The 15,296-nt window shown below is 39.4% G+C and overlaps 2 protein-coding genes across 2 annotated transcripts in view; one reads left to right on the top strand and one right to left on the bottom strand.

Moving 5' to 3' along the window:
* Positions 1-296: 296 nt before the first annotated feature.
* The window catches only part of LOC147323216 (transient receptor potential cation channel subfamily M member 4-like), a 31,234-nt gene continuing 16,234 nt past the window's right edge, over positions 297-15,296 (bottom strand). Inside the window, exons 14-28 of the mRNA XM_086303440.1 lie at positions 14,585-14,714; positions 12,127-12,272; positions 11,611-11,723; positions 11,409-11,525; positions 11,246-11,289; positions 10,872-11,104; positions 10,376-10,491; positions 9,958-10,090; positions 3,518-3,692; positions 3,189-3,354; positions 2,915-3,096; positions 2,465-2,597; positions 2,304-2,376; positions 1,491-1,584; positions 297-1,340 (exon numbers count right to left, since the gene is read on the bottom strand). Coding sequence (XP_086159566.1) covers positions 1,309-1,340; positions 1,491-1,584; positions 2,304-2,376; positions 2,465-2,597; positions 2,915-3,096; positions 3,189-3,354; positions 3,518-3,692; positions 9,958-10,090; positions 10,376-10,491; positions 10,872-11,104; positions 11,246-11,289; positions 11,409-11,525; positions 11,611-11,723; positions 12,127-12,272; positions 14,585-14,714 — 1,887 coding nt within the window. The 3' untranslated portion in view covers positions 297-1,308. The remainder of the gene's footprint in view (positions 1,341-1,490; positions 1,585-2,303; positions 2,377-2,464; positions 2,598-2,914; positions 3,097-3,188; positions 3,355-3,517; positions 3,693-9,957; positions 10,091-10,375; positions 10,492-10,871; positions 11,105-11,245; positions 11,290-11,408; positions 11,526-11,610; positions 11,724-12,126; positions 12,273-14,584; positions 14,715-15,296) is intronic.
* Positions 6,863-9,707, top strand: LOC147323217 (uncharacterized). Its single transcript, XM_086303471.1, has 2 exons — positions 6,863-8,041; positions 8,498-9,707. The coding sequence occupies exons 1-2, from the start codon at positions 7,540-7,542 to the stop codon at positions 9,055-9,057; spliced, it is 1,062 nt and encodes a 353-aa protein (XP_086159597.1). The 5' UTR covers positions 6,863-7,539; the 3' UTR covers positions 9,058-9,707.

Genomic DNA, 15,296 nt, shown 5'->3' with positions numbered 1-15,296 from the left:
AGTCTGAGCTGGGTCTGAGCTGCAATATTTTTTGCAATACTTCCTCATCCCCTTATCACTCAGTGGTGTCTGATGGGGTGAAAGGGAATACCTTCAGTAACAGATTTAAAAACCACTGAAGCTTGTGTTCTCTGAATGTTACTGGAGCTCAAAAATACAATGCATTCTGTAGAGAGCTTATGTGTCTGCGCTGTGCTCACTGAAAAAGCCAGATGATTTTTATCCTTCACTGTGTTGTCTTCATAGTGCTTGTTAAAAATAACACAGCATCCATTTATCTCTTGCGAGCTACCGCCCCAAACATTTTATTAACACCATTCATCCAGTCACGCCACAGACCAGTCTTCTTTTATGTGCTCTCCTGGAGGCATTCATGAGCTTTCTTAAATACAGTGCCCCCTGCTGGTAAACCTTATCATTACATTAACATCTACATATCAACACATTCACCAATGCCTTTTCTGTATTGTGACGAATTTTGAAACCCAAGTTAAACTTCATATTTATAATTGCCCGGCAAATGATTACTTGCTGTAGCTGTTTTACCACTATTTCAAGAATGCTTCAGATAAGAAGGAGATTGGACATTGGTCTATAACTAACCAAGACATCAAATCATTGCATTGCTTATTTACACTTTATACACTTTTTTGAAATTGGGGATGTGTCATGTGCTGATAGGTAAAAAGAGTGTGCATTGTCCCTTTCACATAACTGTAAATGTATAGCAGGACCCATTAGCTAACTAGGTTAGTACTAGGCTACAAATAGAAGTATACAGCAACCCCGTCTGTGTCCAAAAGAAACAAACCCTGCCTTTTAGCAACTGCGACTGACATCCAATGATACACCTGCAGCCAGGCTAGTTATTATTACTAATTAAATGCTTAAAAATTGTTGAAATAGGGTTATTATTTTGTATTTCTAGTAAACATTTATTTATTATTAGGTATGAAAATGTTATACTTAAAGAACAAGAATGCAGACATACCAATACAACTCATATATTTAAAGTGTAACTGAACTGAATAAAAGTATTGTGATGCTCATAATGTAACTCTACAGATTACATCAGAATACTTTTTAAAATTCCGTACGTACGTACGTACGTATGTATGTACGTATGTACGTATCTATCTATCTATCTATCTATCTAAAATACATGGCATAGGCTAAATACTTTTCTTTTTTTTTTTGCTTTTATAAGCATTGGTAACAGTTCGGTGAGGCTCATGGTGGCAGACTGCAACAGAAGTTGTCAAAAGAACATGAGTGAAGGTGTTCTCCTTGATTTAAAGCGTCATTTAATCAAGTTGAGCTGCAAGGGGAGGGTACCACGTCTGTGTAGAAGAACAGATAGAATAATAAAAGTGAGAGGGACCAATTTTAGCACAAAAAAAGTAATATAAATATTTTTAAAATAAGATTAGGCTAGCTGAGTTTGTATTGAAAGCAATATTGGAATATTGCAGGTTGTTTTGTAATCATACCTCGTGATGCAGGTGGGGGGCGAGGAGGTTTGAATGTGCTTCCTTGTGCTAAAGTATCCACAACCCAGCTGAGGGCACTAGAGCAATAATCCATCTGGAAATAAAGAGCAGAATAACATAAAGCTGTATCTGAGAGAATAGCCATTTTTAAACCTCAAGAAAAACCACTTGAAAAAAGCTATTTTTTTCCTATCTCTGACAACTCATCTCATCCTTTCCTTTCAACCTGTTATGTGGCAGGTCTCATCTGTAGGCATTGGAAAAGCTATTGTGGCCTGTTTCCAAGCAGTGACAGTGGCAAAGCCTGGCCCCTGTTTGCCAGTGCTACATAAAAGCCCTCAGTTCACTTCTTGAATGGCTCTCTTCTCTCAGACACATTTAGAAATTGGTTTTCTTTTCTGCGCTAGATGGTATTGCCTACACAATTTCTTTGCACATGCATGCATTTATACCACTGATTGCACTAAGTTGGTTAGTTTAAGTTCTGCATCTGTTTCTTTCATGTGACATTCTCCAAACCATGAAAGTACTTACTAAAGAATTACTTACCTTCACACAAAATAACTCTTACATCAACCAGGAAACAACTTCACATTATCCAACCTGAAACTGTCTTTTTGCTGTACAGTAGGTATTTTCCCTATGTTTCAACTTCCTCTTAATGTAATTTGCCAACTGCCACCTGCTATGAAGTGCTTTAACCTATATTTAGAATAATTTAACTCTGCAGACATGCCCTTTCACAGCAGCTCCACATATGTATCATGAATGAATCAAAGGGTACAAAATGATAAGTTGGAGCTTCAATTTTACCTGATTCTCCAGAGACCGTAGTCTGTGTTCAAAGTCTCTGCTTTCACTCAGATGTTTAAGCACACCATCTACCCTATATAAACAAAGATACATTTACTTCAGAATGATGGAGTCACACAGTAATAAATAATGCTGCTACAGTGGAGGATGAAGGTGCTCACTTGGCAGACATCCGTTTGAGCCTTTCTGAGTCGCTGCTTTTCTGGATCTTGTTTTGAGCAGTCAGGAAGTCTTCCTTCTGAATCGTTTCCCACGTTGATAATCTGTTAGCTGCCTTTGGTTCCAAGTCTAACACTGATAGAAAAGACCAAGAGTTGAAATGATTACTTTTCAATTTAGTTTTCATGCTTTCATCACTGCTAAACTGAGGTCAGTGAGCAAGTAAACAAAAAGCCTAGTCTTTTAACTTGGCACTGCCATTTTCAGTTAGTAACTGAGTGATAACAGGGCTGGCACTGTTTAACCAAAACCCACAATTACCAAATGAAATTTAGAAGACATTTAAGAAATTACCTAATTCTAATCATGCGTGGATTCCTCACTCACCATTTGATTTTTTAGAGTTAAGTAACAATAACTTATTAGAGTAACACCCCTGATCCAATACTGACCAAAGTGGTGAATCTTTACAGAGGGCACTTTGCGGATGACCCTCTTGATGAAGAGGTTGATGTGTGAGAGGATAATGAAAGGCGGAGCCAAAGCAGGACGGGAGTGGTACTCAGCAATCAGGTTGTAACGCTGGAACTTCCAGTAGATGTCACTGTGTTCCTGCACTTTAGAGAAAGTGTAGCTGTGTGGATACAAGCAGATCAGAGCCACTGAGTCAAACCATTCAGTTTGTGAATGCAGCCAGAGAAACATAATGACAGACTGGTTCTTTACCTAAACATGGCAATAAGCAGGTTGATGAGCAGGATGTTGGTGACCAGGAGATATACAACTAGCAGAATCACTACCAGCCAGTTACTCTCATGACTTCTACACGGCTCTTCACCGCTCTCAATCAAAGTCACATTGTGTGTACAAGTGATATCCCAGTCCTTGCCCACTGCAATAAATTGGAAAAATAAGAAATGGTTAAAATTATAATAACACTCAATTTCAAATTGCTGTGATGAAAGTAGGTTCCAGGAAACTGCAGCATTTTAAAAGAAATTTCAGCTTTAACACAGATTTTCTTATTTTTATGCCAGTTGCACAAACACATGTACCATCCATCTCTTCCACAGGGATCTGTCCAAAGATGTGCAAGTATGGCCTGTAGAAAACTCTCCGAAAAATGCGATTCGGGTTTGGATCATAGGCGTAGATCAGAGCCTGATTGGCAACTCCATACGCCATGAGCCACACACCCAGGAAGAAGAGGAAGAAGAAGATATCCTTTATCTAAACAAGAGGAAATTGTGATCTTGTTTTAGCCATTATATATGTAAACATAATGAGTGTACCGCAGTTGTAATGCCAACTAATATGGGGCGCTGTTTGTAAAGTGAAACATGCAAAAATTAACGGTAACATTTTTTCACATTTAGCTCTAGACCTTACAAAAACATGTTTTTTGAGTAATTGTTTACAACATTTCGTAAAATATTTGTAACTTTACATATTTAAAACACAATTTTAAATATTAAATCTAAATGTTAAATCTAAATATTATATTTAAATCTAAATGTTAAATCTAAATGTTAAAGGAAACTAAATATTTAGCTAACATGCAAATTCAACGGAAAATATCAAAATAAAAGCTTTACGAAAACCCTCCGGTGCAAAAGTGTGCTAAACACCATGAGCTGCTTCACCTCTTGCCTACCAGCACGTCCAGCCATTTAGCTGAAAACATTGGAAGATCCGTTTTGTCGACCATCCAAAGGTTCAGCAGTAGTGCTCTCTCAGCAGCTGCAGTCTCCACTTCACAATCGCTGCAGCACAAGTCCAGCTAAATCGCTGGACATGCTCGTAGGTAAGAAGTGAAGCAGCTCATGGCATTGAGAAGTGACCATCAGGGGAGAGCAGACACAGGCTGTATCCCAATTTAGGGTCTGCAGCCTTAAAGGCCATTTTAAGGCCGATTACATTACAGCGACGTGACGAAGGCTGTCCCAATTCAAAGGCTGCTCGAAATGCGGCCCTCAAATGCGTCCTTCATTTCCCTGAATTTAAGGGATGTGGCGGTGTAGACTTCGTGGCCCAACATATACCAGACTTCATAGCGCGATGGTGGGTGTGCATAATTTTGCCAAAAAAAATGGTGGAAGCGAGGCGGCCGAAGAGTAAACTTTTAAAAGTACTGAACAATATGTCACTTATTTATGTGCAAATGTTGAATAATGAAGAACATTAAAACATTACCGTTGGCCACAGAGTTATGTGACATTAGCGATGTTAGTACTTTCAGTGTTTACTTAAAGCCTTTACTTTAAAATATACACTGTTCAATAGTCAACCTTAATCTTACAGAGAATGTGATGATTTTATGGATAATTAAAGTCAGTCCACAAATACAACGAGCTGAAAGTCAGTGATGCTGCTCGGTTTGCGGTCCTGAATATCACGGCACAAGCAGGAAGCAGGAAGAGGAGGAGGAGGAAGAGCCAGCAGCAGCTGACACATGGAGAGACTAGACAGACTGTTCCCTGTTTGTGAAGGACTGCTAGAAAAGTTTAAAATAACTAATTGTCTGTCCTGAATCAGTCTTATTAGGTAATGTTCAAATAATTTTATCATTTGTCAGTGTGGGAGAAAGTACTCAGGGCCTTCAGGTTACACAGTATGAAAGGCAGAAACAAGTTTAATATTCAGAAACCTAAAGTATGTATCAGCAGCAGAATGGACCTTGTGGGATTATAATATTATTTTATGCTATGTTATACCCCTAATTAAAGATTGTGAAATTATTATGTAGTTTTAGTTTGCAGTATTCTCCTGAATTAGAAGAAGGTGATAACTATTACATTTGTTAAATTGATTTCTATTACATTAGACTGCTGATTCAGTGTGAATGAATGATATTGTTTATGATGCATTATACTGCTGAGTTATAAGAAATACTGTTTTCAGAGAGTCAGGACCTTGCTTTTTCTGATAGTAGAGGAGACAGAGAGCACATTCCACGGTAGCTTCACCCCCTTCACCACTGTTGTTGAAGGCAGACAAAATAGGGAGCCAAGGCCATAAGTCAGGCTCGCTAGGAGTTAGAAAGAATGTGAATGTTTAGGTTTTTACGACTAGGTGGTGTAGAATAAGGAGGGGATGTTTTTCTCATTATCATTTAATATTTTAATATGGCATTATTAGTTCATCAGAAGTATATAACCAGCTTTGCATTAAACATAAATTGAAGTTTTTGACCTTACATTATTCTTTGCATTACAGTGATGGTTATAACTTTAGTTTGATCTTTTCCTTACAGGTACCAGAATAATAACATGATTTTCCATTGCAGATGTAACCATGATCATTCCATACACATTGCAGTTTGTTGCTTATTCTAGAGTTGTGCTCAAGTTAATTAAAGGTTAAAAGCTACAGCCAGCGCGAGTCTGGCTGATCTATGGAGGGCAAAGGCTTTGAGCTTGGAAGGCCGCACGCGCTTACACAGCACTTATAAGATGTTATTCTTGGTGATTTTGTGCTTAGTCATGTTTTAATATGTTTTAAGTAGAAGTAGCTGATCCAGCAATATTCATTTAATATTATATACTTGATTTAGAGCAATACACACTGATGGTCTGAGTAAATGAAAGAGTCCTTGTAGCTGCCATGTTGTGTCTTAGCAGGGTACAGACGGTTCCAGGAGACGGGGGCAGTCAGCGTCTGCCCTTGCGAAGGAGACAATGTTATTCTTTGTGTTAAATAAAATTGTCAACATTGATTGTATTACACCTGTCACTACGCATGAGGGGGCGTTCTAATACCCTGATTTCATAAAACTATGGTGATGTGTTTTTTGAGACGAGATCTGAGACTGTCTGCATACAGTCTCAGATCCATACTGTCGTCATGTAATTTGCCTGATGATTGTACATTAATACAATATGTTGATGATCTTCTCATTGCAGCCCCGTCAGCAGCGGATTGTACAGCGGCGTCGCTCGTTGTGTTGAATAGGTTGGCGGAATGCGGCTTTAAAGTAAGTAAAGACAAGCTGCAGTTAGTTCGCCCTGAAGTGACCTTTTTGGGCAGGGTAATCGCACACAAATCAGTGGGTTTGATGAACACACACAGAGACCAAATTCTGACACACCCAAAACCGCGGACTGTGAGAGAAATGCTTTCTTTTCTTGGTTTAACAGGTTACAGCAGGCAGTTCATTCCGGATTATGCAGGCAAAACTGCCCCTTTAAGGGGCCTAATGAAGCAAGTTGGCGTTCGAAACCTTAAGGCTGAGCTGCTTTGGACGCCTGAAGCCGAAGCCGCATTTATTAGGGTAAAACAGGATTTGTCAAGGGCCTCAGATTTAGCCACACCCAATTATGATGAGCCATTCTATTTGGATGTTTCTGAAACAAACTCAGTTGTAAATGGAGTGTTGTTTCAGAAAAAAGGGGGGGGGGGGGGTAGAGATGTGCTCATGTATGTTAGTGTAAAACTACACCCAACAGAAGCAAAGCATCCTACATGCACACAACATGCAGCAGGGGTCGCTAGAATTATCCAAAAAACAGCACATGTAGTGAGAGAACACCCACTAAAAATACTTACTACACATAGTATAGTGGCATACGTGAATTCACAAGCATTTTGTATGTCACCACGGGCACAACAGAGACTGAGCAAAGTCTTAGAGGCCCCAAATTTGACATTTACACATGAAGGAATTAACATGGCAGATTTAATGGGTGTAGGGGAACCACATGACTGCGCCAAAAGAGCACAGATTGAGGAAAAGATTAGAGAGGACCTGAAGGCCGAACCCATACCGGGAGCTGAGGACTGGTTCACCGATGGATGTTGCCACCGAGACGAAGGAGGACTGAAAGCAGGGTATGCGGTGGTTTGCAGAGTAGAAGGAGATTATCAGGTCAGAGAGTCAGGAAGGATTGAGGGAAAGCAGTCGGCCCAGAGAGCTGAAGTGATAGCCCTAGCTTGAGCTTTGAGACTAGCCAAGAACAGGAGAGTGAACATCTACACCGATTCGGCATATGCGTTTGGAGCAGCGCATGTGGAGCTGCCTCAGTGGAAAAGAGCAGGATTCAGAACAGCAACCAATGCACCTATTTCCCACAAACATGAAATGGAGGAACTGGAAAAGGCCTTGGCTGACCCAGAGGAGGTGAGTATTATAAAATGCAAAGCTCACTCCCAAGGAACCAGCATGGTGGAAAAAGGAAACCAGAGAGCGGACGAAGCCGCGAAGGAGGCCGCAGGCTACAAAGGACGGAGACAAATGATACAGGTAACTCCAGAAGAGGAGATATCTGTTGACCTGATTGAGGAAGTCAAACAGGCCCAGGAGGAGGCATCCCCAGAGGAAAAGGGGGTGTGGAAAAACAAAGGAGCCTGGCAGGATGGACATTTGTGGAGGGGGCCAGACGGGCGCCCCGTGCTGACAGCCAAAATGGCAGAACAGAAGGTGGATGAAGCCCACGGACTCGCCCACGTGGGGATAGCCCAGATGGAGAGAAACTTGTGTCATTGGTGGCATCCTGAGCTGCGAGGAATGATAAGGGAGAAGGCCAGGATGTGCTTAATCTGTGGGGCACACAATCCTAAGCCAGCAATAAAACCGGAAGTGGGTAAGTTTCGGCCCCCTGAGAGGCCGGGAGAGGAGATTGTTATTGATTTCACTGATATGATTGATTCCGGGCCTGGCGGTGTAAGATATTTGTTAGTATGTGTAGATGCTCTGACCGGCTGGCCAGAGGCCTGGGCTACAAAAAAGGAGGATGCTAGGACTGTCATTAAGTGTTTAATCAATCATTACATTCCTCGTCATGGGTTCCCCAAAAGAATTAGATCAGATAATGGAACCCATTTTAAAAATCAAGATTTGGCAAGAGTAGAAAAAATGTTGGGCGTCCAGCATAAATTTGGAACGGCCTATCATCCTCAGTCTCAGGGAAAAGTAGAAAGAATGAACCTAAATTTGAAAAACAAATTGGCAAAAATCTGCGCGCAAACAGGGCTAAATTGGGTCGCAGCCCTGCCGGTTGCGTTGATGACCATAAGATGTTCTGTTAATCAATCCACAGGTTTTACACCATACGAGCTGCAAACCGGGAGACAGTTTCCGGCACCTTGGACGGTGGGCTCGGTTGAACGGGACAAAAAGGGGAACCGGTCCCACGCAGACTACTGGAACGAGTTAAAGGCGCTTGTGTCCAGTTTCACAAAACAGGCGGCTGGTGAAGGGCCCACAGGAGAAGGAGAGGTCCCGGACGCGAAAACAGTGTGGCTGAGAGTCATCAAACGCAAGTGGAAGGAGCCCCGCTGGACTGGTCCATATGAGGTATCGGCTCAGACGGCGACAGCGGTCCAACTGAAGGGGAAAGGCGACACCTGGTATCACTGGACGAGGGCTTGGTGGGGAAGGATCAATCTCCACCCAACACAGGTGAAATTGAGAGGCAGAATAAACCCTCACACCTGTGCAACGGGCCGACCGGTGGTCTACCCGGAAGGTCGAAGAAAGAAGAGCAGCCTAGGAGGAGATCGCCGCGCCAACGAAAAGGAGCGGTACCACACTGAACACTTAGAACAAGAGAGAGGCTCTGATAAAGGGCTGTCCATCTCCCACGTGTGTGATCATTAAATCATCGTTTGACTCAACCCGACCGGACCAGTGTTGTTATTGTGGGTTTTTCCTCTGGTGTCCATCCCCAATATTTTGAACCTTAACAGTGGGGACCAAAAGAGGCTATAAGAGCTTGAGTAACCCTCCACCAGTTTGAGATTTGCTGTGACCCTCTTCATGCATGTCTCCCCATCCGGATGGTTTGTGCTCTTAAAGTGTTGAATTGTATGGAATAAAGGATTGTTGAGCATCTATACACCGAGTACTGTCCTTCCTTCAGCCCAAAGATCGAAAGAATTGGGAGGATTTAACAACCTAAAATAAATGTTTGTTTCAGTTCTATGAAGCTTTGAGTATTTTGTATTAGTAGCACTGCTGTGTTTGTTGTATCAACGAATAATGATTAATATAATGACTATAATATTAGCCATATTATAATTATATTAACAAAGTGAGATGACTTTAGTCTCATGATCAACATTAGTTAGTAAATAACAATTAGCTAATCTTGAAATGACTGTTTAGTACAGAAATGAACCCCAACAATCATGTTTTACAGTCCTGTGGTCTCAGCCTCAGATACTTATCAAATCTCACAAAGCTCATGTAGAAATTTATTTATTTTGGTATTCCCATTGATCCTTACAATAAATTTGCATGTTAGCTAAATATTTAGTTTCCTCTAACATTTAGATTTAAATATAATATTTAGATTTAATATTAAACATTTAGATTTAATATTTAAAATTGTGTTTTAAATATGAAAAGTTACAAATATTTTAGGAAATGTTGAAAAAAATTACTCGAAAAACCATGTTTTTGTAAAGTTCTGAGCTAAGTGTGGAAAAATGTTGCCGTTAATTTCAGCATGTTTCACTTTACAAACGGTGCCCCATAAACTGATGGTAACTTTCTCACCATCTTTCCTACAATGATGATTTTTGGCCCCAACTGCTTGTGAATGGCAAAAATGTGAATAAGTCGAAGGGTGAAGACCATGTAGTCCAAACAAAGCATATCCCGGCCAAATTCATGTGACAAGTGGAACATCCTGTAACACAAGCACAGTTAAGCTGAATCAGTAAGGTAGCAGCACCACCTGGTGGCAAACCTGTAAAATTTGTTTTTTTTTAAAGGAGAAAATATTTTAAATTTAAGTGACGAAAAGTTCTGGGGGAAGATGAAAGGAAATTATTTATGCCACGTTACATCCATAGACACAAACTAAGGACAGCACTTATACAAATGTTACAATTTGCAATGACAAAGCTTCATTCAAGTTTTTTTTTCAATAATCCAGCATTAACATTTATTATTTTTTATTTCTTGTCCATACCTGCAAATTAGTCCTATAATGAACAGGCTGATGGCAGTGAGGTCACATTTATTCCACACATCCTTAATGTAGAGTCTGAACCTTTGACGCCAAGTCATCGTCCCCAAAAAAATTGTCTTGAAGAAGAAGATAAAAGTTAAAACAAGTAGAAAAAAGCTATACCAAACTATAAACAGGTGACATGTATCCAAACACAGAAAACCACTCTCTATGTGCTGTTGTCATTTTAAAGACCAAGTAAAAATCCAACAGGAATAAGATTTGAATTTATGTGATTTCTTTTAATCTTCAGTGCATTTGTTAAGTTATATGAAATCAGTAACAAACATTAAAATCTAATATTTTTTTTGTGACACAGGAGCATGTTAACCACAGTATTGCAATAGCACTTTGGGAATAGTTCAGTTATTATTTTCAATTCTTCCCTTTACATTTTCTATAGCTACCAAAATTGTCTGGATATAAAGTTCTAAGTAAGACGTGTCTCTTCACTCACCTGTCGTATCTCCTCACAAACGATGGTGAATACCCAGAAGTACAACACACACTCAGCAGCACCTGGACCTGAGGGTGGTGGGGGCTTGAAATCAGCCAACAGCACGTAGGCGAAAAACAAGAGAAACAGGAAGTACATCAGGACGTTGCCCAGAAAAGAGGTGACCGGTGCAAACCAGAACTGACACCAGCGTGACACTATGAATGGACGCTGTGGTGGTCGGTAAGGTACACCTGTATCAAGGATTATAAATACAGATTGGAAAGTGAGTAAAATAACAGCATATAGAGACAAGAATCATTTCTTTAGTCAGGCTTTCTTCTTGTAGTGAGTAACAACACTTATTCAAAGATGACTTTTTAAACAGGACTCACCTTTAATAGTACCACTCCTGTGAACTTCTGAATCAACGTCACTGCTGTAAGAAAAATAAAATTGATTTAATTATTAGACTTTAGCTAATGGAAATCAATAACATAAAGACAACAAACTGATGTTCTACAGATTAACACTGAAGAGTGCAAGTAGAAATATTACTGGTGTTTGATTTCAGCGAAAGAGAAGACGGTGGTCCCATAGAGACTGTTAGTGTCCTGGTCTGGCCCATCCTCATTAGGAATTCCTTCCTCCTCTTCCAACTGATTATCTTGTTTTCTATGAGGTAAAATAAGAGGTAAAGGTTTAAAAAATACCAAATAAAATTCCAAGCCTTTCATCTGAAAAAAAAAGAGAATTTTACCTGAAAGAGATGAGATTGGTGTAGCAGAGGATGGGGCAGAAGAAAGTGAGCAGGAGCTTCCAGACCTCTGTTTTCCTCTTCATATCACCCCACCAGATATGGGAGAGCAGAGACTGGAAGAAGACAGAAAAGCAGTCCTTATCCATCAACAGCAGCTCACTGGCTAAACATGAAGTTAGGATGTGTTATTTTTTGAAGCATCATGCCATTTTTACTTTGTACTGAATTCATTTATAATTCAAATGATTGTACTGTTGTGTATTACATGGTCTCATTCAATGATAGTGTATATTTATAGATCTATTTTTCTCTCCCTCTCTTTCTGTTAACCCTCTTCCAATCTTCACTTTCTTTCTCTTTTCTTTCTGGTCACCCATAGCAAATGCCAATATGTTTGACTTGTGAAAATTGTTTGCCATTTTTTGGCCTTCAGACAACAGTTCTGATCGCTAAACTGCCGTACAGGGCAGGGGGAGAAAAATCACACGAATGAAAGAGGTTAAAAACTGAACACACCTGTACGCCATCGTTACTGAAGAAAAGCCGAGCGTCAGCACTCACGCCCATCTGAAGACAGGTGCTGTGACCCCAGACAGGAGACTTCCTAATTAGCAGGGTGAAGGAACGGTGTTCATTACTCCGATAGCAAGAGCTGAAGATATCTGAGGTAAAGTGGACAAAAGACATGACATTCAAGTTTATTTCTATAGTGTCAGTTTACAAATCACCTAAAGGTGCTTTGTGTTGTATGGTAAACTTCAGTTTGCAACTCCCTGTGAGCAAGCACTCTGAGATCTTTGACAAGGCCTATTTTTTCAAGCTCAAGCATGTGAGGAGAGGGCTTTAACTCTGGATTTAACAGGCAGCCAATGAAGAACCTAATATGAGAGGCATGGCCTCTCTTTCTCTAGTCCCTGGTTAGTACTCATCTGAAAGGTTTTTAGGACAACTTAATAATAATGAATTACAATAGCCCAACATAGAGGTAATAAATGCATGAACTAGTTTTTCAGTATCTGTTTTTCAGAAAAGCTTTTTCTAATTTTAGAGATACTGTGCAAATGCAAGAAATTAGTCCAGCATATTTGTCTAATATGCTGGTAAAAAAGACTGTCACGTGTCACTGGAGGCCCTGGCAATCAGATTCAGACTAAGGAGTTGGTTAGACACCAAGATTTTTAGGGCCAAGAACAATAACCTCTCTTTTGTCTGAATTTAGTTGCAGGAAATTAGGCATCATCCAAGTCTTTTTGTTTCTAAGCCATTCCTGAAACTAATTACTGTGTCATCTGGCTTCATGGATTGATAAAGCTGGGTATCATCTGGATATCAGTGAAAATCAGTCAGAAACATTTGAATTCTCAAGAACAAGACATGGATGATTGCAAACGAGACATGAAAAAAAAATTCTGCTCGTTTTCTCCTGATCTAGTTAAGCTACTCTGTGAGTGAAATGTGTCATTGGCAAAGGCCAGGAGAACTAACCTGCATACTAATTAGCTGCTTTTCAGGCAGCTGTGCAATACAGGCTCAGTCGCCATTAGAAAAGCCAAAGCTGAGCATGTTCTTGTGGAGGCTTGAAATGATCTCCAAACCCCTTTCATTTTTTGAGACAATAAAATCCTTGTCTGGTAATACTACTGACATAGAGCTTCCCCCATTTACTGTCTCTTCCCACTCCCAGTAGGGCTGGGCCTCAACCAATTGTTCTTAAAACTGAAGAAGCTTCTTGGACGAGAGGTGAAACGCCTTCGAGAAACTTTAAAAAGTCCAGATGCTTTTCTTTCCAAGCTCCTAGGCAAAGCATGTGTGGTCGGTGGCCGCGGTCCCAAGACAACTGGGGCTCTGCACCAGCAGATGGATAGAACAGCTTATCTTTAAACAAAGCATTGCTTTGCAGATGAGTGTTTTACAAGTACCCTTTCAATAATTTTTGAGATAATAGGAAGGTTGGTGTTGTCCAACAATTAGCTGGGTCAAGTAATGACTATTAGAACAATCATTTAATTACTGTCACCTTAAAGGCCTGTGGTACATAGACAATTCATAGAAAACATCAAAGAATGAATTAATGCAGATGCTGCTCTTTGGACAATCCCACTCTCAGGAATCCTGCCCATGTTGGTCACTTTAAACCACTTCAAGGTCACTTTGAATCACTCAACTGTAAATTGTAAACTTAGACTGTTATTGATCCTTTTTACCCTAATTTTAAAGTGTATATTTATTTCTTATTCTTCTTGTATTTATTGTTTTTTGTTTGTTTTTTTTCACTGAATGGAACTGCACTATATATAGCAGAGATGACAATAAAGTTTACTTTGACTTTGACTAATGGTTGAACTTCTTTCAACACTCTTGTAAGAATGGGGTCTAATGAATACATAATAAAGGAATAACTGAGGATAAAACGTCTACATAAATATTTGTAGTATTCAACACAGATATTGATGTCTGTGAGATGTTTATGAACCTTTATATTTTTTCTCTAATGCTTAAAATGAGAGAATTTTAATTTTTACGTATTCCTTTAAAGCTTAAGGAATACTGAGGAATACTAACAGAGCTGTGACTCTTTGTCAGACTGGCTACAGTGCTGAAAAGAAATCAGGAGTTCAGTATTTTCTTCAATAACTCATGAATAGTAAGAGCTTTATGGAGGGATTTTACAGAGCATCAAACTAAACAAAGTGCTTAAAAAGTTTTGAGATGCCATTTCCTAGGAATGTAAAACCATTGACAAGATAATTAACCTCTGTGGGAGTCACTCTGGGTTAAAGAAGACAACGGTGGAGGAATTTTATCCTTAATCTTAATTACAGCTCATTCTGGAAGACTGCAATTAAATTATTAGTTACTGCTGTGTAAAGAGTTAGATAGGTTTTGCTACAATTGTGTTACAACAGATGTTAAAAGAAAAATTCAAAGGACATGTAATAAAACTATTACAAAACTAGATAATAAATAATCACACCATGAGCCAGGTTCTCAAACTTCTGGGCCAGTTCTTTCATGGAGAGTTTGGTTTCAGTTTCTTCGTCAAGTTTGGACAGTTCTCTGAGTATTTTACAGCCACCAAGAGCACTCAGGACTGCCTCACCTGCCTGGAAAGGAAAGCAGCAAATTATGTACTTTCTGCAAAGAAACAGGTGCAAAAAGTTAATTCATTGTATCTAATATTGTCTGTTTCATTATCTCAGTTCTTTCTTTAGAACTGAGATAATGAAAGTAGTCTGAGTGGTAATGCAGACACATACAGCCATTAACATATTTACTTGCTGCACGAAGTCTAAGCTGGTGATACTTGCAATTCACTTAAAGGTACTATATAAAAGTATTTTATATTTTTAGTTCAGTAGCTGCTTTTTATTTACTGCAAGCTGGATAGAAACTTTAAGTAGAAGCCCACTTAAATCCTACTTAAAGCCCTGGGTTTGCTGTAATTAAATGTAAATGCTTAAATGTAGCATGTTAAAATGCACAATCACAATTGAATTTGATTGTTATATAGTAATAATTTACTTATAGATTAAGATTTAAAATTATGATATACATTTAACACAATCAACGCTTACATCATAAAATAATCATTAAAAATATATTGTAATTAACTGACTCCAACAACTTTCACATGTTACCATGAGCACCTAGCTGTGTCACTTCATTTCACCTGAAAATTGATGTTT

This window comes from Aulonocara sp. 'chitande type north' Nkhata Bay, linkage group LG8, assembly GCF_057382095.1.
Source record: "Aulonocara sp. 'chitande type north' Nkhata Bay isolate Kocher_YH1m ecotype deep benthic linkage group LG8, A_spYH_male_GT1.1, whole genome shotgun sequence".
Lineage (NCBI taxonomy): Eukaryota > Metazoa > Chordata > Actinopteri > Cichliformes > Cichlidae > Aulonocara > Aulonocara sp. 'chitande type north' Nkhata Bay.
This window is presented reverse-complemented; position numbering and strand designations above follow the sequence as displayed.